Here is a 26,233-nt window from a genome sequence, read left to right on the forward strand (position 1 = left end):
TTCCTGCATGAGCACTGCTCCTATACCACGCTCAGATGCATCTGTGGTTACTAGGAATGGTTTGTCAAAATCCGGGGCCCTGAGTACAGGGTCAGACATGAGTGTTGCCTTAAGTTGGGTAAAGGCCTTTTGACACTCATCAGTCCACTTAACGGCATTTGGCTGGGTCTTTTTGGTCAGGTCGGTCAATGGGGCAGCGATTTGGCTGTAGTGTGGTACAAATCGCCTGTAGTATCCGGCCAAGCCTAAGAAGGATTGGACCTGCTTCTTGGACTGTGGGACAGGCCACTTTTGGATAGCATCCACCTTGGCCTGTAGGGGGTTTATGGTTCCTCGACCCACCTGGTGCCCCAGGTAAGTCACTCTGTTTTGGCCTATTTGACACTTTTTGGCCTTAACAGTTAGTCCTGCCTGCCTGATGCGCTCAAAGACCTTTTCCAGGTGTAGTAGGTGTTCGGGCCAGGAGTCTGAAAAAATGGCCACATCATCGAGGTAGGCAACTGCAAATTCTCCCAGTCCAGCTAGTAGACCATCTACCAGCCTCTGGAAGGTGGCGGGTGCATTTCGAAGGCCGAAAGGAAGGACATTGAATTCATACACCCCCGCATGGGTGACGAATGCTGACCTCTCCTTGGCAGGTTCATCTAGCGGTACTTGCCAGTATCCCTTGGTTAAGTCTATTGTAGAGATGAACTGGGCACGTCCCAACTTTTCCAATAGCTCATCGGTGCGTGGCATTGGATAGTTGTCCAGATGAGTTACCGCATTTAGCTTACGGTAGTCCACGCAAAAGCGTATTTCCCCATCTGGTTTGGGTACCAGAACCACTGGAGATGCCCATGCACTGGTAGATGAGCGGATTATACCCATCTGTAGCATGTTCTGGATCTCCCGTTCTATAGCAGCTTGGGCATGAGGAGACACCCGGTAGGGTGGGGTTCTGATTGGGTGAGCATTACCTGTATCAATGGAGTGGTATGCCCGTTCAGTCCGTCCTGGGGTGGCTGAGAACAATGGGGCGAAGCTAGTGCACGGCTCCTTGATTTGTCGCCGCTGCAGACGTTCCAGGGTGGTTGAGAGGTTCACCTCTTCCACGCCACCGTCTTTTTTCCCATCGTAGTAGACACCGTCAGGCCACTCAGCATCATCGCCCTGGACTGTAAACTGACAAACCTGTAGGTCTCTGGAATAGAAAGGCTTGAGAGAATTAACATGGTACACTTTAGGCTTTAGTGAGGAATTGGGAAATGCTATGAGGTAATTCACAGTTCCCAGGCGCTCTTGGACCGTGAATGGCCCTTCCCATAATGCTTCCATCTTATGGGCCTGTTGCGCCTTCAAGACCATAACCTGGTCTCCTACCTTGAAAGAACGTTCTCTGGCATGTCTGTCATACCAGGCCTTTTGCTCTTCCTGAGCATTCTTTAGGTTCTCTCTAGCAAGGGCTAAAGAGTGTCGGAGGGTGCTTTGTAGGTTGCTTACAAAGTCCAGAATGTTAGTTCCTGGAGAAGGCGTAAACCCCTCCCATTGCTGCTTCACCAACTGTAATGGCCCCTTAACCTCGTGACCATACACAAGTTCAAACGGTGAAAACCCTAAACTGGGATGTGGTACAGCCCTGTAGGCAAACAGCAACTGCTGCAACACTAGGTCCCAATTATTGGAGAATTTGTTGATGAATTTTCGTATCATGGCCCCCAAAGTTCCATTGAACCGTTCCACCAGGCCATTGGTTTGATGGTGGTACGGGGTGGCAACCAAGTGATTCACCCCATGAGTTTCCCACAGTTTTTCCATGGTTCCTGCCAGGAAATTAGACCCTGAATCTGTAAGGATGTCAGAGGGCCAACCTACCCTGGCAAAGATTTCTGTTAGGGCCAGGCACACAGTGTTAGCCCTGGTGTTGCCTAGAGCGACTGCTTCTGGCCATTGGGTGGCAAAGTCCACTAAAGTCAGTACGTACTGCTTTCCTCTGGGCGTCTTTTTTGGGAAAGGGCCCAGAATATCCACAGCTACTCGCTGAAATGTGACCTCAATTATGGGGAGTGGCTGGAGAGGGGCCTTGACCTGGTCTTGAGGCTTTCCCACTCTTTGGCATACCTCACAAGACCGGACATACTTGGCAACATCCTTGCCCATCCCCTCCCAGTGGAAGGACTTCCCCAACCGGTCCTTGGTTCTGTTCACCCCAGCATGGCCACTGGGATGATCATGGGCTAAGCTTAAGAGCTTCCCCCGGTACTTAGTTGGAACCACCAACTGTTTTTGCAGCTGCCATTCTTCCCGGTGTCCACCAGAAAGAATTTCCTTGTATAAAAGTCCTTGGTCTATAACAAACCGGGATCGATTAGAAGAGCTGAGAGGCGGTGGGCTGCTCCGTGCCGCTGCCCAAACTTTCTGAAGGCTGTCATCCGCTTCCTGCTCAGTCTGGAACTGTTCCCTTGAGGCTGGGGTCACCAGTTCTTCCTCAGACTGTGGACTTGGGCTTGGTCCTTCTGGAAGCGATGTAGGTGATGGGGTTGTTTCCGTTGCTGGTGAACCGCTCTCCGCTGGTGCACCTGAGGGTATTTCAGGCTCTGGCTGAGCCTTTTGGGTATGGCTGTCTGTTGTTTCTGCCAGTTCTGGCTCGCTGGCGCCCTCTGGCGTTGAGTTTGAAGATGTGGTTGCACTTGCTGGTGCTGGTTGCTGTTCCAGTTCCGGGCCTGGGACTGGAGATGCTGTGGCTGTTTCAGTGGTAGGCATGGAATCCGGGTCCACTACCTCTGTCTGGGTCTCTGGTAACACAGACGGGGCCTCTGTGGACGGCTCAGGAACAGGAATGGGTCTGGAAGCTTGCCTGGTTTGGCTACGGGTAACCATTCCCACTCTCTTGGCCCGCCTCACCTGGTTGGCCAAGTCTTCCCCCAGTAGCATGGGGATAGGATAATTGTCATAGACTGCAAAAGTCCACATTCCTGACCAGCCTTTGTACTGGACAGGCAGTTGAGCTGTAGGCAAGTCTACAGCTTGTGACATGAAGGGGTAAATTGTAACTTTGGCCTTTGGGTTGATGAATTTGGGGTCAACGAAGGATTGGTGGATAGCTGACACTTGTGCCCCCGTGTCTCTCCATGCAGTAACCTTCTTTCCGCCCACTCTCAAATTTTCCCTTTGCTCCAAGGGTATTTGAGAGGCATCTGGGCCTGGGGATCTTTGGTGTGATGGTGGTGTAATGAATTGCACTCGCATGGTGGTTTTTGGACAGTTGGCCTTGATATGTCCCAGTTCATTACACTTAAAGCATCTTCCATCTGAGGGGTCACTGGGCCGAGGTGAGTTACTGGAGACTGGTGAGGTGGAAGGGTAGGGTATCTGTGGCTTTACTTGGGTGGTATGTGGGGTCTTTGGCTGTCCTCGGTTGTAGGGTTTATGGTCTGTGTGCCCCCTGGGGTAATCATTCCCCTTGACAGTAGCTTTCTTGCTTTCTGCCAGTTCCATCCATTTGGCTCCAATCTCCCCCGCCTCAGCGAGATCTTTGGGTTTTCCATCTTGTATGTACCGTGTGATGTCTTCAGGAACACTATCCAAGAACTGCTCCATTTGTATGAGGAGGTTCAGTTCTTCCAAGGTTTGAATGTTGTTTCCTGTTATCCAGGCCTCATAGTTTTTTGCAATGTAGTAGGCGTGTTTGGGAAATGACACCTCTGGTTTCCACTTTTGGGTTCTGAAGTGCCGACGGGCATGATCTGGGGTTATCCCCATCCTGTATCTGGCCTTGGTTTGAAAAAGTTTATAGTTATTCATTTGCTGCTTAGGCATTTCAGCTGCCACCTCTGCTAAAGGTCCACTGAGTTGTGGCCTTAATTCTACCATGTACTGGTCTTCGGGGATGCTGTACCCAAGACAGGCTCTTTCAAAATTTTCCAAGAAGGCCTCGGTGTTATCACCTGCCTTGTAGGTGGGAAATTTCCTGTGCTGTGGAGCAATAATTGGCGCCGGGTTGTTAGGGTTGGCTGGCACATGCAGCCCAGCTTTTGCCAAGTCCAGTTCATGCTTTCTCTGTTTTTCCTTCTCTTCATCTTCTTTTTGTTGTTTTTCCATTTCTCGGCGGTGGTCCGCCTCTTTGGCTGCCTGTTCTCTTTGGTAGGCTGCCTGTTCTCTTTGGTAGGCTGCCTGTCTGATCTGTTCTTCTCTTTCTTTCATCTCCATGTCTTTTTGTTTTATTTCCAGCTGTCGCCTGTGTTCAGCTTTTCTGAATTGGGCTTCGGCCTCAATTTTTGCCTTGGTAGACATGGTTCCTGTTTTCTTGTGTTGGGGTGCCCTCCGGTGTTTCTCTTCTGAACTGCAGGCTCTCTGTTGCCTCCTGAAGTCTGCCTAGCAACAGTGCCTTTAGCTAATCTTCAATGTTAAGTAAACCTGAAAAACCACTTTATTTGCATTTATATAGTGCTGGTATGACTCTCAATGGGAGTGCTATTGTGTGACAAAAGACTCTTAACAGTCTGGTAATGGCTTCTTGCTTAACATGCAAGCCACAAACTGCCAGAGAGAGCAGAAAAAAAAATTCTCTCTGGTTCCCTTTTAAAACCAAACTTTTTCTCTGTGCTAAAAAGCCCTTAGCAGAGAAAAGAAAAATATAATATTCCTACTGGCTTCTGGATTCTGTCTATCTCCCACCGCTGCCACCATGTCCTAACTTTAGTCCCAGATTTGGAACTTAGCGTCCAAAATATGGGGGTTAGCATGAAAACCTCCAAGCTTAGTTACCAGCTTGGACCTGGTACTTGCTGCCACCACCCAAAAAATTAGAGTGTTTTGGGGCACTCTGGTCCCCCTGAAAAACCTTCCCTGGGGACCCAAGACCCAAATCCCATGAGTCTCACAACAAAGGGAAATAATCCTTTTTCCCTTCCCCCCTCCAGGTGCTCCTGGAGAGATACACAGACACAAGCTCTGTGAAACTACACAGAGTGACTCCCCCTCTCTGTTCCCAATCCTGGAAACAAAAAGAAACCTTCCTATTCCCCCAGAGGGAATGCAAAATCAGGCTAGCAAATTCAACACACACACAGATCTCCCCTGATTTCTTCCTCCCACCGGTTCCCTGGTGAGTACAGATTCAATTTCCCTGAAGTAAGGAAAAACTCCAACAGGTCTTAAAAGAAAGCTTTATATAAAAAAGAAAGAAAAATACATACAAATGTTCTCTCTGTATTACGGTGATACAATACAGGGCAATTGCTTAAAAGAATATTGAATAAACAGCCTTATTCAAAAAGAATACAAATCAAAGCACTCCAGCACTTATATTCATGCAAATACCAAAGAAAAGAAACCATATAACTTACTATCTGATCTCTTTGTCCGTACACTTAGAAACAGAAGATTAGAAAACAGAACTACTTCTTCAAAGCTCAGAGAAAGCAGGCAGACAGAAAACAAAGACCTCAGACACACAATTCCCTCCACCCAAAGTTGAAAAAATCCGGTTTCCTGATTGGTCCTCTGGTCAGGTGCTTTAGGTGAAAGATACATTAACCCTTAGCTATCTGTTTATGACAGTTGCCTGTGCCTAAGGACGGCCCTGCCTGTGGTTACTGTCCTTTGTTCCAGTTTCTTTCAGGTATCCTTTGGTGGGTGGAGAGGCTATCTTTTGAGCCAGCTGAAGACAAAATGGAGGTGTCTCCCATGGGCTTAAATAGACTTTCTCTTGTGAGTGGAAACCCTCTCTTCTCTCTTGCGCAGAATTCAACTCCAAAATGGAGTTTTGTAGCAAGTCACATGTCCATGCATTACTCAGTCCTTACAAGCCAGGCCACATTCCCAGGAAAGCTCAGATGTGGATTAGCATCTTAATGTTCATTGTTAGCTAAGTGTTTCTTGATTGGGCACTTAACTTACAAATTCCTTTCTCAAGAAGCTGATCAAATGCCTTACTAAGGCTACTTAAAATCAAACCAGTACACAGCCAATATTCATAATTTTGAATACAAAAATGATACATGCATACAAATAGGAAGAATATATTCAGTAGATCATAACCTTTGCGGAGATATGTTACATGGCATATGTAGCATAAAACATATTCCAATTATGTCATATTTACTTTCATAAACATATTTCCATAAAGCATTATGGGGTGCCATATTACAATGTCCTTGCACAGGGCTGCTGCTGTGGGCTCCAGATCACAACTTACAGACTTCATCATTTGGAGGTTTATGCCGAAGTTTATTTTCTCAGCTTTCTTTACATGGTACAGACAGTGGAGCTTGGGAGTCTGCATTTAATTGGCCGAACCAATTGTTAGGACATCATGGCTGCTGCAGGGGAGGAACAATGCTGTCAGCGTCCTGGTGCTGGGAGCTAGTTTTAGCTTGGGTCCCCTCTGAGGATTTGTATTGTTGCTGAGTACCTGTAAAGTCATGACACTTTTCTGGTACAACATTGTGGCACTTGATGTTATGGGCATTTACTAGATTTGAATTGATAACTTAATTCCTTTAACTATTCCTAAACAAATCTCAGAGCGACACAAGTTATACAAATTTAAAATTAAATAATTAAAAAGATTTGTTCCACTATAAACATATCCACCCCCCTCTGATATGGGGATAATATTGAGGATCACCAAGTTATTTTAGCTAGAACTTGATTTTATATTTTTATTGTTTGATTATAAGAACCAAACAATATTATTATTCTATATTATAGTATCGTATATTGTATTATATTATATTTTATATACTATATACACAGCAGTGGTGCCAGGCTTTCTGGCGCCGTAGGCAGAATTCAGGGGGAGCCATTTTGTGCGCTCCCCACAGGGCGTGTGGGAACTTCCGGTTCCGCTCCTGTCGCGCTGCCGAAGAAGGACTCTCTGCCGAAATGCCGCAGGCGACAGTGGCAGTCATTGCGCTTCTCAATTGCCTGCTGCTGTTTTCCGCGGCACATCGGCAGAAGGTTCTTCTTCGGCGGTCGACCGGAGTGGAACCGGAAGCTTCCGTGCGCCTCAGGGAGCGCGCAAAATGGCTCCCCCTGAATCCTGGTACCCTAGGCAACTGCCTAGGGTCACCTAATGGAAGCACCGGCCCTGTATATACATATTTTATATTATTACACTGTAAAACATTGTAGCTGTAATATAGCTATTAAAGGTAGAATTTTACATTAATATTATGGTGATTTGCCCAATGAACTTATGAATTTTTAACGTGGGTTCTGCCAAACAGCTGGCTACATTGCCTGACAAATTCCAAATCAAAATGATAGTTATATATAAAATAATTATGCAATATATAATATAATATAATACACTATACCGTACTATAATATATAATAATAATGTTTTTGGGTCTTATAATCAAATTACAATTACATTGTTCATTGACAAACACACCTATATTTATGACTGATTTTTGCAAAGATGGAACCATCACTGATGTTTTATAAGGACACACCCATAGCGATTAAATTCTAATTCTAATTATAAATAGTGTGGTACTACAAAGGAAAGTGTTTTGTTATTAATATTTTTTATATTTTAATTTAGTTTTATTATTTTATGCACATTTTTGTGTGCAAAAATATTGTTTTTGCAACAAAAACTCCCCCAAATCATAATTTAGTCATGTGACACAAAACACAGAACTCACTGTGATGGGCCGGATCACAGAACCCCCCCTTGGGAGCTGCCAACTGATGTGCCAAGACTACTTCTGCCCCTGCTTTCCTGCCTCATCAGCTTAGGACTTCAGTGCCCTGCCTGGTTGGAGCCAGACTCGCTAGCCTGCTGCAATCCTGGACCCAAGTCTGAATCACGTCCCCTAACAGCTGCAGGCTTAACTGAAAGAGCTAACAGAAGTGTTCCTGTCTTTAACACTCAGATGCCCAGCTCTCAATGGGGTCTAAACCCAAATAAATCCGTTTTACCCTGTATAAAGATTATGCAGGGTGAACTCATGAATTGTTCACCCTCTGTAACACTGATAGAGAGCTATACATGGTTGTTTGCCTCCCGCAGGTATTAATACACACTCTGGGTTAATTAATATGTAAAAAGTGATTTTATTAAATACAGAAAGTTTGATTTAAGTGGTTCCAAGTAGTAACAGAACAAAGTAAGTCACCAAGCAAAATAAAATCTATGTCTAATCAAACTGAATACAGATAATCTCACTCTTAGAGAGGCTTCAGTAAGTTTTTTCTTCAGACTGGACACCTTCCAGGCCTGGGCACAATTCTTTCCCCTGTTCCAGCTCCTGTTCCAGCTCAGGTGGTAGCTAGGGGATTCCTCATGATGGCTTCTCCATCCCCCTTGTTCTATTCCCCTTTATATATCTTTTACATAAGACGGGAATCCTTTGTCCCTCTCTGGGTTCCCACCCCCTCCTCCTCAATGGACAGACACCAGGTTAAAGATGGATTCCAGTTCAGGTGACATGATCACATGTCACTGTAAGACTTCGAGCCTTCATTCCTCCCAGCCTGACTCACAGGAAGGCTCGCCTGCAAACCGAGCCATCCACAGTCAATTGTCCTGGTTGATGGGAGCCATCTAGATTCCAAACCACCATTAATGGCCCACACTTTGCATAATTGCAATAGGCCCTCAGAGTTATAGTTCATATTTCTAGTTTCAGATACAAGAGTGATATATTTATACAAATAGGATGACCACACTCAGTAGATTATAAGCTTTGTAATGATGCCTTACAAGAGACCTTTTGCATGAAGCATATTCCAGTTATATTATATTCACACTCATTAGCATATATTTATAAAATCATATAGAGTGCAACGTCACACTCACAGACAAGTAATTTCAATATACCAGCAAACCATACCACCAATGGATTAAAGATTGTTATTCAGAGCAGGTCCAGGAAACCTAAGGGTTGAAATCATTAATCGTTTCAGGTTTATACCTTGGTTTGCCTCTAAAAAGACCTAATGATTTAGTTAGAAGCTGTCATAAACAGATAGCTAAGGGTTAATGTCTCTTTCACCTAAAGCACCTGACCAGAGGACCAATCAGGAAACCGGATTTTTTCAACTTTGGGTGGAGGGAATTGTGTGTCTGAGGTCTTTGTTTTCTGTCTGCCTGCTTTCTCTGAGCTTTGGAGAAGTAGTTCTGCTTTCTAATCTTTTGTTTCTAAGTGTAAGAACAAAGAGATCAGATAATAAGTTATATGGTTTCTTTTCTTTGGTATTTGCATGAATATAAGTGCTGGAGTGCTTTGATTTGTATTCTTTTTGAATAAGGCTGTTTATTCAATATTCTTTTAAGCAATCGACCCTGTGTTGTGTCATCTTAATACAGAGAGACCATTTGTATGTATTTTTCTTTCTTTTTATATAAAGCTTTCTTTTAAGACCTGTTGGAGTTTTCTTTACTGGGAAATTTCAGGAAAATTGAGTCTGTACTCACCAGGGAATTGGTGGGAGGAAGAAATCAGGGGGGAGATCTGTGTGTGTGTTGGATTTGCTAGCCTGATTTTGCATTCCCTCTGGGGGAATAGGAAAGTTCTTTTTGTTTCCAGGATTGGGAACAGAGAGGGGGAGTCACTCTGTGTAGTTTCACAGAGCTTGTGTCTGTGTATCTCTCCAGGAGCACCTGGAGGGGGGAAGGGAAAAAGGATTATTTCCCTTTGTTGTGAGACTCAAGGGATTTGGGTCTTGGGGTCCCCAGGGAAGGTTTTTCAGGGGGACCAGAGTGCCCCAAAACACTCTAATTTTTTGGGTGGTGGCAGTAAGTACCAGGTCCAAGCTGGTAACTAAGCTTGGAGGTTTTCATGCTAACCCCCATAATTTGGACGCTAAGGTCCAAATCTGGGACTAAGGTTATGACAGAAGCCAAATATGTTTTCTTGCATCTTTAAACCCTAGATGAAAACACAAGTGGGTAAGAGAGAAAAAATATTAACATGTATTAACTTTATTTGTTTAGGCTAGGTAAAGGGCAAATGACAAGAGATAAGTCGAATATTTTCTTTTAGTGAATTAAGAATTGTAACAATAACTATGATTTAGATTGCGGGTAGCAAAAGCGGTTGCATTTTGCTTCAGTACTTCTTGCGTGAAGCAGAAAGATTATACGTTGCTGGCTTCCTTTACCGTGCTGGGTATGTCTGAAATGGCAACTGACGTGATACCTATTTTTGGAATCATGATCGCAGCAACTGATTTAAACTCCAACATTTTGTGGCTGCAATTTGGCTAATACAAAGATACAAGTAACAAAACAATATTAATACTTGAATTTCACCTAAGGTGTGTAATTATCATCGGTTTTTTCCCCTTACTGCCTCCCTCTTACGGTGTGGGGGGTACGGGCAGTAAGCAAGATTTTGCTTTACCTTGTACATGTACATTAGACGTAGCCCAATGAATGTAAAAGGATGTGAGGAGCTCCCACCGCTGGAGAAGAATGGGGCCAGGAGGTGGGGATTCAGGCAGGGACAGTCTGATCCTGACCGCCCTCTGCTGCCTCTTGTGTCTGAATGTGTCTACACTCCTATGAGGTGTGACCTGAGACATCCCAGAATGCTTGGCACTCACTGGGCTCCGCCAGCAGTACTCTGAGCACTCCCTGGTTGGAGCAGAGGATCAAGGCTGTGTGGAGCTGTGTGTAACTTAGCCCTTACCCAGGCCCTGAATGACTCACTCTGCCTGAGAGTTAGTTCTGACCCCAGCTGACCTCTGTCTATCTCAGGTGCTTATTTGGCCCCCATTGGCTTAATATGTGGGCACCTCACAATCTCTGATGGGTTTATCCAAGTGGCAAGTCACTTGGTATGTCTGGGCCCCACTTCCCCATTGGTAACCCCGGGGGATAATAATTTTCTTTGTCTGTATAGACAGTGACTTGTAAGAGGCAGACACTGTTTCTCACTGTGTGTCTGTACAGTGCCAAGCACAATGGCGCTCTGATCTCTGTCACTGTGTGTCTGTGTAGTACTTGCCTAATATACTAGTTGTCCTATATTTTTATTAATTTTAAATTATATTTTAAAGTTAAAATGCAATAGATTATTGCAGAGCTGAGTTTTCAATGCTATTTCCATTGCTGTGTACGCAGATGTCAGACAGGAAATGCAGAGGATGTTTTGCAGCCAAAGGAGTTGGAGGATGTTCTGCAGTGCCTTAATTTAACAGTCACTTTGGTCACAACTTTATTGAAATACCCAAAGGAAATACTATTCAGCCCCGTGATGACATCACTGCAGATTTTGGGATTGTTCTCTGGAACAGAAGATTTACTGCAAACTAAAAAGGTAAAATGAACATTTTAAGTTATTGATGAGGACTTTTCTCTAAATGTTCCAAGATTTCTTTCAGGAAGCTCATATACTCTCATTAGTGGCCACAAACTTTTCTGTGTCAAAAATGTCCATTAGTAAAACCATGAATTGTCACCGAGGTGCCATATGTGATCTGACAGAGAATCTGCATAAATCTTCTCAAATAAAACTGCTCAGAACAGGCTAATTGAAAGCATGGCAAACATGCCAGAAACCTCCAGAGCCTTGTCTACACCAGGGCTTCCACTGGTGAGCCAGTGGTAGCAATGGTGGAATCTTGTTATGCAATTTCCTAGTGTGCATTCAGAGGAACAGATCCTCCTCTGGTGTAAATTGCCACAGTTCCATTGATTCCAATGGAGCTTTGGATGATTCATACCAACTGTGGTATCATTTACACCAGCTACTGATCAACCATCTCTACAAGCCTGTTCCAACTAATCCCTCCACCATTTAACACAGTTGTGGTCATTGTGTTAAGTGCAGCTGTGCTGAATGGTGGAGAGATTCATTGGAGCAGCTTGGAAGGGCTGTGGTTGCAATTTATGGTGCAGTGCATGTGTAACTTGAGGGGTCCAGTATGAGTGTTGAGGTGTGTAGACTGTGTCAGTAGCTGTGGGGGTTGTCAGTAATCTGGTCACACACATGACAGTGGTCTCTGAGGCACAGTGAGGGGTAAGTGAAAGCAAAGTCTCAGAAGGAATTCTCAGTGCACGGGTGAAGGGGAGGGAACTGTTTGCCTGTTAGGGGTGGTTTGTGTGGAGCAGGCTCAGTGTTGGGGTGTAGGCCGGGGTAGGTAGCTCCTGTTTGCTACGCCTGACTGAAAACCAAATTTTGCCCTAGAAAAGAGAACTTGTTAGACCAGAGGCGCTGAGTTTCTGAATTCCCGGGCATGCTCTCCCCACTCCACCCCTCTCCCAAACCACTGTCCCTGCGCTGTCTCTTTCCACTCTGCCTCGCATCTTTCTGCCCCTGCTCTGCCCCCTCCCTCCAGTGCCTCTTGCATACCGCTGAACAGCTTATCCTTATTTTGGGGAGGTTCTCTGGCCTATGTTTACATGAGATCAGACCAGATCGTGACAATAGTCCCTTCTGACTTTTAAATCTATCAATCTACGAATAAGAACATAAGAATGGCCACACTGGGTCAGACCAAAGGTCCACCCAGCCCATTATCCTGTCTACAGACAGTGGCCAATGCCAGGTGCCCCAGAGGGAGTGAACCTAACAGGTAACGATCAAATGATCTCTCTCCTGCCATCCATCTCCACCCTCTGACAGAGAATAGGGACACCATTCCTTACCCATCCTGGCTAATAGCCATTAATGGACTTAACCTCCATGAATTTATCCATTTCTCTTTTAAACCCTGTTATAGTCCTAGCCTTCACAACCTCCTTAGGCAAGGAGTTCCACAAGTTGACTGTGTGCTGTGTGAAGAAGAACTTCCTTTTATTTGTTTTAAACCTGCTGCCCATTAATTTCATTTGGTGACCCCTAGTTCTTATATTATGGGAACAAGTAAATAACTTTTCCTCATTCACTTTCTCCACACCACTCGTGATTTTATATACCTCTATCATATCCCTCCTTAGTCTCCTCTTTTCCAAGCTGAAAAGTCATAGCATCTTTAATCTTGTCTCATATGGGACAAGTTGCCCTTTTCTGAACTTTTTCTAATGCCAGTATATCTTTTTTTGAGATGAGGAGACCACATCTGTACACAGTATTTGAGATGTGGGCGTACCATGGCTTTATATGTAACCCTTCTGCCAGGCCGAATTGATAGCAGCAAGGGCCAGGTTCAATACATAGGGGTCCCTTCCCTACAACGTAATGCAAACCAGCTCGAGCCCACACCCAGTGACCTGGGAAAATCTTACACACACATCCCTGGGTGCCTCTCGCAAGCACAGAGTCTCGGTGTAGCAGAAAATGTTTAATAACATGAGATAAACAACGTAGCATTAAATTGGGAAAACACCTCAACTAGGCCGTGTCCTTTCCCCTGGGCTCTTGAGTCCAGCAACCCAGAAATCAACCACAGTCCCAAAAGTCTCTGTCCTGGGTCAGTGCAGCCCCAGAGTTCAAGAGTCTATCTGCAGGTATTCCCACCCACCCACGCCAACCTGGGTAGAAAGGGGCACCTTATGTGGTCCGGGGCTGACTGCCCTGCATCTCTGTGGGATTCTGCTTCCGCCTTCTCCATGAACTGCTCAGCTTTGCTCTGCCAGCTGCTCTGCTCCACCAGCCATCCCGTGATCCGCTCCAGCTGTCCCCGCAAACTGCTTGGCTCCACTCGCTCCGTGGGCCACTTCAACCATCCCACAAACTGCTCTGCTCTGCCAGCTGCTCTGCTCCACCAGCCGACCTGTGATCCGCTCCAGCCGTCCCCACAAACTGCTCAGCACCGCTCGCTCCTTGGGCACTCCAACAGTCCCACAAACTGCTCTGCTCCGCCAGCTGCTCTGCTCTGCAATATAATTTCAGGCTCCCCCACTAGTTAGCACAGCACTCAATGATCTCAGCTCAGTAATTTTAGCTCTTTAGTGATTTCAGCTCATAGTAGGGGAGCGCCAGTGCTGGTGCACCATTAGCCCAAAGTGACTTCAGCTCAGCAACCTGTAACTTAGATTCTTAAGGGAATCAAAAATCAGCTCTGATATTCAACTGTGGAGAGAGCAGAAGGAGGTGCAACTGGTGCTTCTGGCTCACACAAGGAGTCCACACCACCAGGTACAGACACCTGTCCCCAACCTGTCTGAATTCATTGGGTTTTGGCATGTCTCTTGTCTAGCGAGTGCTACTTAATTGATGGTGAGACTCTCTGTCATAAAGCAATTTCAGAGTTCCTCATTCACATAATCAGGGTGACAACACTTTATTCCTCCTGCCCTAATAACTAAGAAATTGGTGATCCCACAGCTGTCAAAGTAGCCCCAATAACAAAGAAATTGGGGATCCCACAGCTGTCAAAATGGTTTGGCTGCCGTGGGCTATGCTAGGTGGGGTAGGTGTGCCTATGCAAACATGATCAGCCCCTGAAATTCTTTTCTACACTCGCCATAATTCACCACCAGAAGTCAGGGTAGAGCTCGTCCTGACTCTGCTTACATATATAAGGACAATAAAATAGTCTCTGTTTTATTCTCTATCCCCTTTTTAATGATTCCTAACATTCTGTTTGCTTTTTTGACCGCCTCTGCACACTGCGTGGACATCTTCAGAGAACTATCCACGTTGACTCCAAGATCTCTTTCCGCATGAGTTGTAGCTAAATTAGCCTCCATCATATTGTATATATAGTTGGGGTTATTTTTTCTAATGTGCATTACTTTACATTTATCCACATTAAATTTAATTTGCCATTTTGTTGCCCAATCACTTAGTTTTATGAGATCTATTTGAAATTCTTCACAGTCTGCTTTGGTCTTAACTAGCTTGAGCAGTTTAGTATCGTCTGCAAATTTTGCCACCTCACTGTTTACCCCTTTCTGTAGATCATTTATGAATAAATTGAACAGGATTGGTCCTAGGACTGACCCTTGGGGAACACCACTAGTTACCCCTCTCCATTCTGAAAATTTACCATTTATTCCTACCCTTTGTTCCCTGTGTTTTAACCAGTTTTCAGTCTATGAAAGGATCTTCCCTCTTATCTCATGACAACTTAATTTACATAAGAGCCTTTGGTGAGGGACCTTGTCAAAGGCTTTCTGGAAATCTAAGTGCACTATATCCTCTGGATCTCTCTTGTCCATATGTTTGTTAACCCCTTCAAAGAACTCTAATAGATTAGTAAGACATGATTTCTCTTGACAGAAACCATGTTGACTTTTGCCCAGCAATTTATGTTCTTCTATGTGTCTGACAATTTTATTCTTTACTATGGTTTCAACTAATTTGCCCGGTACCGACGTTAGACTTACTGGTCTGTAGTTGCCGGGATCGCCCCTAGAACCCTTTTTAAATATTGGTGTTACATTAGCTATCTTCCAGTCATTGGCTACAGAAGCAGATTTAAACAACAGGTTACAAACCATAGTTAATAGTTCCGCAGTTTCACATTTGAGTCTTTTCAGAACTCTTGGGTGAATGCCATCTGGTCCCGGTGACTTGTTACTGTTAAGTTTATCAATTAATTCCAAAACCTCCTCTAGTGACACTTCAATCTGTGACAATTCTTCAGATTTGTCACCTACAAAGGACGGCTCAGGTTTGGGAATCTCCCTAACGTCATCAGCCGTGAAGACTGAAGCAAAGAATTCATTTAGTTTCTCTGCAATGACTTTATCATCTTTAAGCGCTCCTTTTATATCTCAATCGTCCAGGGGCCCCACTGGTTGTTTAGCAGGGTTCCTGCTTCTGATGTACTTAAAAAACATTTTATTACCTTTTGCGTTTTTGGCTAGCTGTTCTTCAATCTCCTTTTTGGCTTTTCTTATTACATTTTTACACTTAATTTGGCAGAGTTTATGCTCCTTTCTATTTACCTCACTAGGATTTGACTTCCACTTTTTGAAAGCTGCCTTTGTATCTCTCACTGCTTCTTTTACATGGTTGTTAAGCCACGGTGGCTCTTTTTTAGTTATTTTATTGTGTCTTTTAATTTGGGGTATACATTTAAGTTGGGCCTCTAGTATGGTGTCTTTGAAAAGTGGGCCTTTATTATGGTGTCTTTGAAAAGTGGGCCTCTATTATGGTGTCTTTGAATCACACTTTGTTCACAATTTGGAGGGTTTGTTAGTACCCTTAAGGCCTTAGAAGAATTACTTTATTTTTCATGAAGTTTAGATTCTCAAGCATAAGATGGCAGCCCTAAAAAAAAGTGTTTGCTCACTGAATCACTTCAGTTTGGCCCAATTTGTCTCTTGAGCTAAGTCTACACTTGGCAGTTTAAAGCACTGCCATGGCAATGCTTTAAAGGGACAGTGTGGTCATGCACGAGCCCTGGGAAGACAGCTCTCCCAGCGCTCTCGGTAAACCATCTCGTGCTCCCAGCACTTGGATCTGTCTACACTGGTGCTTTATAGCACTGAAACTTGCTGCGCTCAGGGGGCAGCAGTGGTGAGTTTTCACACTCTTGAGCAAGAAAGTTTCAGCACAGTAGCTTCCCAATGTAGACAGGCCCTTGGTTTCAGTTATTTTCTCTTGTAGCTCCCGGAATTACTTAAATCTGTCATTTCCTCAGCCATCTGATAATGAGTTCTGCACAACTGAATTTTCCAGTGACCTGATATTTAGGCTTCTGAACAGTATCAAGTCTTGAAATGCAGTCTTGAAATTAGTGATTTTCTTCTCAAGTGTTTGATTTAATGTCTATAAAAGAGATGAAAAGCTGAGTTTACCACTTCTGTAACTTGCTCCTTTTTTTATCTTAAAGGATTTTGGGGACCTTAAGCAGATCCAGGAGCTCAGAGGCTTTATGAATGTAGCAGAATCATGGATCCAGGAGTTATTCCCCAAATCACCTGAACAGGAAAAAGTCTTTTTTCATTATACTGACGTGAGTCCAAAAAAATCCCAGTGAGAATGATTTTTTCATTCCTGTTAAAAATAGTCAACTGATAGGTTTGTTCTGTTTCTAGATGTGGCATCAGCTCATTTCCGCTGGACTGTTCTGTGATGACTGGACCCAGGACTGGCGAAAACATGTTAAAACTTTGTTTGCAGAATGGCTGAAAAGCGTGAGCTGACTATTTGAAAATCAGAAAGATGGTCTTTCCCTCAGAGAACTTAAACGGAGATATAGACAGATGGGGAAGAGAACAGTGGGACGATTATTACTGGAAGAATAAGCAACAGTAGCAGCGTACCATGGGAGACCATCACAGCATCACTTGTTTTTAAGGAGAGATTTAGAGGGAGGTGGCGTATGAGGGACAGAGTAGGGACCAGCCGTGAAGGTCCTGGAAAATAGAGTTGTGGAACATTTTTGGACAAATTTTTTTTTGCTGAAAAAAGCAAATTTGGTGACATCAAAACAATATAGCAAATGTGTTGATTTCACTCAATTGCTTTGGTTAGTTCAAAACAAAATAAAACCAAACAGAAAAAAACAAGATTTTTGTTTTGACGTTTATCAACTGAAATGTTTCAAGTTTTTTTATTTGAAATGTGACTTTTCATTTAGAAATTTCCTTTGATTTTATTTTTTAAAAAATAGTTTTAAAATGCTTGAAATCCAAATGAAATGTTTGACCCAAAATAGATACTTTTCCTGATTTTTTTGGAATTGTCAGCAAACCAAAATAACCCCACAACTGTTATTCACATAGCTGAAGGCAGCATAGCATCAGTTGTGTTTAAGGAAATAGTTAGAAGAAGAGTGATGAGAGGCAGGGTGAGTACCAGCAGTGCAGGTCCATAAAAGTGAAGACAAGAACTGTGTGCTTGATATGATGGATTGGAGAAAATGCCACAGTGTCAGGTGTGATGTGATCAAAGTGATGAACCAGGACAATGTTCTTTGTGGCAGGGTTTTGAACAGATTCAATGGAGGGTGGGTGGAAGATGGGATTTGTCCAGGTCAGAGAGGAGGCGGTTACAGCTGTGTAGATACGAGATGATGAGGGGCTAGGTGAGAGGATTAAGGGGTGACTTGATCACAGTCTCTAAGCACCTACATGGGGAACAAATATTAAATAATAGGCTCTTCAGTCTAACAGAGAAAGGTCTAATATAATCCAATGGCTGGAAGTTGAAGCTAGACAAATTCAGACTGGAAATGTGTAAAATGTTATCAGTGAGAGGAATGAACTATTGGAACCATTTACCAAGTATTGTTGTGTGTTCTCCATCACTGGCAATTTTAAAATCAAATTTGGATGTTTTTTCTAAGAAATCTGCTCTAGTTCAAATAGAATTAAATCAAGGAAGTTCTTTCAATGATGGGTTTCACTGAAGGTAATGTGCGTGCGCCACGCACCCAGAGTTTTTCAGTGTAGTGGCGTCTCTCGGTCCATGCCTGTCTCCTTACATTGTCCGGTGGTTTTGCCAAAGGCGATAAAGGATGAGGCAGTTCCTTCTTACTGCTGCATGGTCCAAGTCACAGCTTCTGCTGGCCTCTCACTCTTAGTGATGCATTTTCCAAATAAAATTGTTTTACTCTTAACTTAGTCAGGAATTTTAATAGTTTATGTAGTAGTTTCGTGTTTCTGAGCATTTCATAGAGTTAAGGACTGGGGACACCATTTTGGCAGTTTCCAAACAAAAATACCTCCAACCCCAGCCCCATCCAGCACCCATGTCTGGGTACTGCATATAGGCAGGATCTCCCATGGTGTTCAGTAGTAATTTTCTTGTTTCTGAAAGTTCTGCAAGTCTCTGGACTTCCTGCCCTCGTTTGTTCTCCCTCAATGATTCCATTGTCTTCTTCATACCCCCGCCTACCTAGGTACTGCTTGTTAATTACTTGAAGAAGAAGGGGAGGTTATTTACCTGTACCTGGAGGTTCTTTGAGATGTGTGATCCCTCTCTGTATTTCAAACCCACCCTCTTTCCCCTTTGCTGTGGATCTGATAGGTCTGCAGTGAAAAAGGAATCAAAGACACAGTCGGTCCACCCTGCCCCTTATTGCCTCAAGCAAAACCACAATGTAAGGCAATGTAAGGGCATATGCACAGACTAACTGATACTAGTACTTTGAAAAGATCCAGCTCTGGGTGCCCCTCAGTGGAATACAGGTAGTGACCACACATCTTGAAGAATCTCTAGTTACAGGTAAGTAATCTCCCCTTTCTGGTCTGTATTGTACAGGAAGTCAGACTAGATGATCACAGGATCTTTCTGGCCTTGGAATCTATGACCTGATTCCTCATGGATTTGCAACCTGTGCATCATTTACACCCGTGCAAAGGGAAAGTAAACTGCCACCATTAGGGGCATGATCAGATGTCATTTCACCCCCACTTGACATAGGAGCGAATGATGTCCCACAACACCGGGAAAGGAGAGAATCAGGCCCATTAATATTTAAGGGACTGATTCATCATCATGTTACTCAACTCCTACACACTGAAATAATGATAGGAAGCTCCTCAGCTGGTATATATTGGCGTGACTCCAGTGTGGCCCTGCTGATTTACACCAGTTGAGGATCTGATGTCCGGGGATGGATCACTTGATAATTGCCCTGATCTGATCATTACCTTTGAAGCACCTGGCATTGGCCACTCCACCAGGAATACAATGGTTCATCTAGCCCAGTATCCAGGGGGAATTATGTGCCACTGCACAATGCAGAATTTTGCAGAAATTAATGTTTTTTGCATAGAATTCCCTTTCCCCCACAGAAATGGGGTGCAGTGCTACTGACTGCCACTAGGGGCCTCTAGACCTGTCAGAGCCCAGCTCACACATAGAAGATACTGCTGGGGGTGGGGAAAGGAGCTAGAGGGTTCCTGATGCAGTTCCCAGCATGCCCTGCGGGAAGGAGATGGTGGTGTGCAGCAAACTACACAAGCCTGGGACCCAGCATCTACCTCTGGGGGAGGGGGGAGAGGCTGTGAGTAGCGGGGGAAGGGGGCCCCCCTGCAGCTGGGCTCTGCACGAGAGGAATTGTGGTGTCTGGCTCCCTGGCTGGGCTCTGGCCAGGAGAGGGGGCAGAGAAACAGGAACTTGGGTTGTCATAGGGGTTTCTTTAACTCTCTACTCCTGGGGGAAATCTGTATTGTTACAGATATACTTGCTGACAGGTATTTTGAAATAAATTAACAAAATAATTAAAACTGGTGTGATTATGTAGTGTTATTTTGACAAATAAAATTTGCAGAATTTTAAAATATTGTGCTCAGAATTTTTAAATTTTTGATACAGAATTCCCACAGGAGTACCTTTGGTCAGTGTGGCCATTGTTAAGTTCCTATCTGATTTTTCATGTGGTTTAAGAAAGGTTTTTCTGAGGGTATAAAGGATGGTTGCATAACAAATGTTTCCTTGTTCTAGGTGAACCATAAACATCTGTTTGATTACTACTGGATTTTCATTAACACTAGCAAGTACCAAGAAACAGAACTGGAAAACTGCTTTTCACAACACATCATTCAGAGTATCAAAGGGCTGACAAAGAGCAAGGTATAGCAGAATCTCTCTTTCCTCCTGTGTAGCTCCTGCCTGACCTTCACTGAACAGAGGGACCAGAAGCCAGGAAATTCTGAGTTCCTTTCCCCACTCTGCTATGTTGGATGGTTTTTGTGCATGTTTATTGTACTATTGGTCACACTTTATATGAGGGGAACACTTACAAATAGATTATAAAGGGTTACTAAATGATTAATAGGTGTTATCAGGGGAAATTTTTTGGAGGGGCAAATACTTTTTCTGCTCCCAAATGCATTTATTGGAGCTCTAAAACTATTCACAAATTTGAGTTGAATTCAACAAATAGTTCGGGGGGGGGGGAACTGAAAAAAATCATTAAAATTGAACATTTTCACTTTTTGAAAACATTTTGACTTTTCGTTTTGAAATGGCATTTTTTCTTAAAGTTGGTCAATTAAAAAAAAATACACATGGACCAAAAAAAAAAAGTACGAAACATCCCAGAATAGCCAAATCAGAATGAAAAACTCAAAAACAATGTCTATTCAAGTTGACTAAAACATTTCAGTTGACTTAAATCAAATCAAAACTCTTTAAACAGTGGCAGCGCTAGCGGGGGCACCGCTGGAAAAGTAGGGGGGCCTGTGTGGGCTGCCACCAAAATGGGGAGGGGCCAGCGTGGGCCGTGCCAACGTGCGGGCCATCATGTAACCCACTTCGCCCCTCCCACAAGTCGCCCTGCCTTTAAATAATTAAATTTTGAGTCAACCAGAAACCGTTTTATTCAAAGTGGCATTTTCTGAGTTTTAAGTTCAACAAGAAACTTAATAAACAAAGGGGTTTTAGTTTTGCCCCTAAATCCAAAAATCCATTATTCCCTCAGCTGTAGTTATATGTTACAGATGTGAGTAGTACTTTATACACTGTACAAAAACATCAGCAGAAGATGAGAGATGGTTTTAAGCTCTGTGTGTATGTGTGTGTGTGTAAAGTACCTCTACCCATATAGTTAGAAAATATTCTTTCTCATAGAAGTCAATGTTGAAAAAAATACTTAAGAAATTTTCAAAGACCAACAAGCCAATTCTTGCACAAATCCTATCTATTGTCATTGGAAATATGTGGACTGAAGAATTGAATCGGATAGGGAATGCTAACCGGTTTGAAGAGAGCACAGCTGATGTTCTCATACAGCTACTCGACTCCTCCATGGGCTTGGATATTATCTCAGCTTTCCGTGAGTTTCTATATGGACATTTTGTTCCGATGACCTCAGAATGGGTTCAACTTATTGGGATCATAATTAAGTGAAAAGGAGTTGGCTGGGTGCCAAATCCTATTAGTCAGCTATCTCCAGCTGTAGGTGCCTTAAATGCCTTTGAAAATCTGGCACTTAGAGTGGGTAACATTTATTTAGACACAATTTTTTTTTGCAAAAAATATAGATTCAGCATCAATGTTTTATAAATTTGTGTCCATTTCACCAAATTGTTTTGATGGGGGGGAGGGAGGGAAATTGAAATGTTTCATTTTGACATTTTAGAAAAAAGTTTCAATTTTTGAGTTTGAAGCAACTGTTTATGTTGAAATTACCTTCAATTTTATAAAAATAAAATAGAAAAAAAACATTAAAAATGCACAAACCCATAATAAAATGGTTTTGCCAGGAAAAAAAATTATTTCAACCTTTCGATTCACCAAAAGTTTCAAAAAAATTTCAATTTCTGGTCTACTCAAAATGATTTCCCCCCTGATTTTTTTGGAATTACTGGTGAACTGATAAATCTATTATTTGCCCAGCTCTACTTAGACGTATGCAAGGGCATATCATAACGCAGCTGAGTTATCCCAGAGAAGTCAAGGAAGTGAGAAACATTTAACCTTTTCTGGGGTTTATTGTTAAAACAAAGACGAAAACTCCAGTGCATTTTCTGAAATCGTTCCCAGTATCTCACTATATTTTTTGTATTTTGCAGAAAATTTGAAGCCCAAGGTTCAAAATCAAATCAATAGAGATGCACGACTGCTGCTTTCAAAAGTGTCTGCGTTGTTCTCCTTTGTGGGTGATAGTATATTTTCTGGAGACATCCCATTCAATGTACTATCTGCCATTCTAAAATACACAGAGGAATTTGCCAAGATGCTGACTCTCATCGGTGAGTTTGTAGCTTCATACTTTTATCCCTAAGAGGCACCTTAAACATATTAATTTTTATGTAACACAGTCAGAAAGGAAAAATGAATATAAAATGCAAAACCATATGTTGTTATTGCAACTTCTCTAGAACATAAAACCAATTGTTGTTTAAATACAATAGTCAAAGGTGGAGTCTTAAAATATGGGGGGCGGTAATTGAAAACCACTGTGTTAAATGTGATGGATTGAATTTTATGCATATCTAGTACCAGTTAGATATTTGCAGCACCCTTATCATTTATTTTAAAAATACAGTTGCATTCTAAGCATTTACAATATTCAGTTTTGGCTATTTATGCTGGTTACACTGGGAGCTCCAATCTCTCATACTGCTTGCAAAATCTTTGTATGTTTAGTAAAAAGTTGTGGGACAGGTTCTCTTCCAAGCTCTTCCCACAAAGTAAACTCCACCCACACCTCTCAATGGTATTATCTGAGGCTCTCTGCAGACTCAGGCAGATATTTGTTGCTGCATCAGTTAAATTCAGGGCAGCTTCCCCATATCACAGTGATTGTCTCAAAAACCCTCTGTATCTCTTTTTCAGATCCACCTTTCTCTCAATATATAAAGGAAGTGCTGGATGTCAGGCAAAAGGAATTTGAGCAGCTGAAAAAACAGACACAGCAAAGACAAGCATTTTTGTATCTGTGCAGCTGCATCATGGACATCATAAAAGGTACCATCCTGTTCTGTTTTCCTGCAGTACATAATAATGGAATTTATTACACATTTAATGGATGGGAGGACTGTATCCTGGAAAGCAGTGACAATAGAAACAGGTTAGGGGTCCAGTGCAGTTCAGTGACTAAGAGGGCAAATTCAGTCCTGGGTGGTATGAGTTTAGAGTAGAAGGGAGATGATATACAGAGGTAATATTCTGTGTCCAGTTCTGGTATCCATACTTCCAAAAGGATGTTACCAAACTGAAAGGTTTCAGGAAAGAGCTACAAGAATGATTCGAGGTCTTGAAAACCTGCTTCGCAGTGAGAGAGTGAGGGAGCTCAACCTCCTGGGCTTATCAGAAAGAAGGTTAAGAGGTGACATGATCCTGGTCAATAAGGACCAACACAAGGAAGGAATAGCTGGGAGCAGAGGGGTCTTTAACCTCCAGACAAAGACAAAGCCAGACCCACTGGCTGGGAACTGAAGGGAGATCAATTCAGGCTGGGAATAAGGGGCCTGTGTTTACCAGCAAGGGGAATTCACCATTAGAATAGCTCCCCTAGGGACAGGGTGGATTCTCCATCACTGGGAATCTGACAATGCAGATGGGACGTCTCTTTCTCAATGCTCTGCTCTAGCTCAGCCAGGAGTTCCTGGGCTGGATTCAGGAGTGACTGGGGAAGATTCTCTGGCCTGGGTTATGTTGGAAGCTGAATTGGAAGATCGGAATAATCCTTTCTGACCTCTATGAATCTGCTTTACGGGTAGACTGAGAATTTTCCTCTGTGGAAGACTTACACTTGGGGCAGTTCCTCCTTTCAGAATGATTGTCACAGGCTCTCTGCAGACTCAGTCACAGCAGTGGTTACATGCAGGAATTTCCTAATACTTGAATACTTTGCAACTATAACCTTCTTTCAGTGCAGCTCTCTGTTTTTAATTATATTTATAATGTTTACTGTCTCACCATCTATGACTCTGCTACACACAGAGTTAGCTGCTATCCCAGATAACCATGTCATTATTTTATTGAAAGACAATGAGAATTATGAATGTTCATATAAAAATCTGGTTGCCATGGCCATTTAAAGGGCAAATGTTTTTCTACAAGATCTGCTCTAGTTCACACAGGATTATTTTGGGGAAGTCCTGTGACCTGTGTTATACAGATGGTCAGACTAGATAATCACAGTGATTCTTTCTGGCCTTGGAATCTATTAATTACATGTTAATAAATCTCTATCCCCACCCTGTTTAGTTGACACAGGTGCCATGGAAGAAAGTATTGCAATTAAACAGAGCATTAAGGATCAGATGCTGGTGAAGAAATACTCCAAACATGGAAAGGAGAAAAGTGAAGATCTGCAGTCACATCCACTCGCTAAACATGATGACATGGCTAGAAAAGTTCATACCCTACAGGAAAGCCAGTTCTTCCGGAAACTGTGGAAGCTGAAAGCAGAACTTGCCAAGAATGTTTTCCCAGACAAAGCCCTTCTTTCCCTGGATGAAGTGCAGGAACACATTTACTTCCCAGCCATGCATGATTTTCAAACCACCTATCTGGCCCTTAAAGATTTTTCCATCACCCTTGGTGACATTGAGACACAGTTTGGAAAGCTGCTAACAGATGACCAGGTGCTCAGAAATGAATTTAAAATCATGGAAAAGAGCAAGGGAGGACCAGGCATTAAGTCTGAGTGGGCTGAGACCGCAGTGGTTAAGATTAAAAGCTACATGAAACTCTCCACAGTGGTGAAGACAGCCAAAATGATAGATGAACTACGAAGGATACTGGGATTTGGTGGAGATTTCCAGCTCCTTGATGACCTGACCAAATACGTATGTAGGACTCTCATAGATATCATTGGAGCAATTGGTTAGACAAATGCAGTCTCGTTTTGCATTGCATTTGATTTACTTATCGTGATCTCATTTACTCAGGTGAAAGCCTGGAGTGAATCCATGGGAAAAACTGGAGTATCAGTGATGTAAAAATGGCATAAACAAGATTAATTATTTTATTTTATTTTTTTCAATTATGTAGCTTCTAGAAGCCCTAACCTGAGATCAGGCCCTGTCAGGCCAAACGTTGCACAGACTCAGTGACAGAGATCAGGACACCATTGCGCTAGGTGCTGCACAGACTTTCAGTCCTAGATTCACAAAGCTACTGAACTTTTAGGTGCCTAGAAAATCGCAGGAACAGCACTGCAATCCACATAGCCTGGGTTAGGTTCTAGGCTCCTTGTACAATGAGTGGAGAGAGAGAGGTGCCTATGAATGGGGAGCTACCTAAGCTAGCCAGTGGGAGATGCCTAAAACAGGGGTCTGTGCAGGCTCTGTCCCTCTTTCGGAGATAGGTGCCTACATCAGGGCTGCAGGGAGGCACCTATCTCTGTCAGGGATTCACAGCTGGGAAACCTCTTCGGGGTTCGGTGCCTAAGGCGTTTTTGTAATAATTTTAGTCACATTAGTAACAAAGAGTGTGAGTTAGAACCGATCCAGTTAATCCGGTGGACAGTTCTTTTATTGGATAAGAGTGGGCCAAGTCAAAAGTGACTTTACCTAACTCAACTCTAACCACTTTTATTCCAAAATGAGCATGTCCAACAAACAGATTTCCATGAAAATCATAGAATATCAGGGTTCGAAGGGACCTCAGAAGGTCATCTAATCCAACCCCCTGCTCAAAGTAGGGCCAATCCCCAGACAGATTTTTTCCCAAAATGGCCCCCTCAAGGATTGAACTCTCAATGCTGAGTTTAGCAGGCCAATGCTCAAACCACTGAGCAATACATGTTTGTGTGTAGGTCAGTCCTAAAAATCCACAATAGTGAATGTCTGTGCAGACTTTTATAGTCTCCCACAGGATTATATTATTAACTGTTGCCAGCTTTAGGGAGCAGAGCTAAAGTTGCATAGTGGGAGTGGCATGTACTTTAATTTTGGATTTCCTTGTTTTCAGAGGTTTATATTTCAGAGATTTAAATTTGGCCACTCTCCACATTCTAGAAGTGTGCAAGGCATCACTGGGCAACCTTAAGT

General features: G+C 43.2%; 1 protein-coding gene across 2 annotated transcripts in view; it reads left to right on the forward strand.

Annotated features, from left to right (window-relative positions):
• Positions 1-26,233, forward strand: part of LOC115651382 (E3 ubiquitin-protein ligase RNF213-like) — a 170,080-nt gene that overhangs the window by 61,710 nt on the left and 82,137 nt on the right. For both annotated transcript variants that reach the window (XM_030562298.1, XM_030562299.1), the window contains 8 exons: positions 11,060-11,255; positions 16,666-16,788; positions 16,871-16,969; positions 20,229-20,357; positions 21,357-21,561; positions 22,301-22,480; positions 23,067-23,198; positions 24,444-25,027. In XM_030562298.1, coding sequence (XP_030418158.1) covers positions 11,060-11,255; positions 16,666-16,788; positions 16,871-16,969; positions 20,229-20,357; positions 21,357-21,561; positions 22,301-22,480; positions 23,067-23,198; positions 24,444-25,027 — 1,648 coding nt within the window. The remainder of the gene's footprint in view (positions 1-11,059; positions 11,256-16,665; positions 16,789-16,870; positions 16,970-20,228; positions 20,358-21,356; positions 21,562-22,300; positions 22,481-23,066; positions 23,199-24,443; positions 25,028-26,233) is intronic.

This window comes from Gopherus evgoodei, chromosome 4 (assembly GCF_007399415.2).
Source record: "Gopherus evgoodei ecotype Sinaloan lineage chromosome 4, rGopEvg1_v1.p, whole genome shotgun sequence".
Lineage (NCBI taxonomy): Eukaryota > Metazoa > Chordata > Testudines > Testudinidae > Gopherus > Gopherus evgoodei.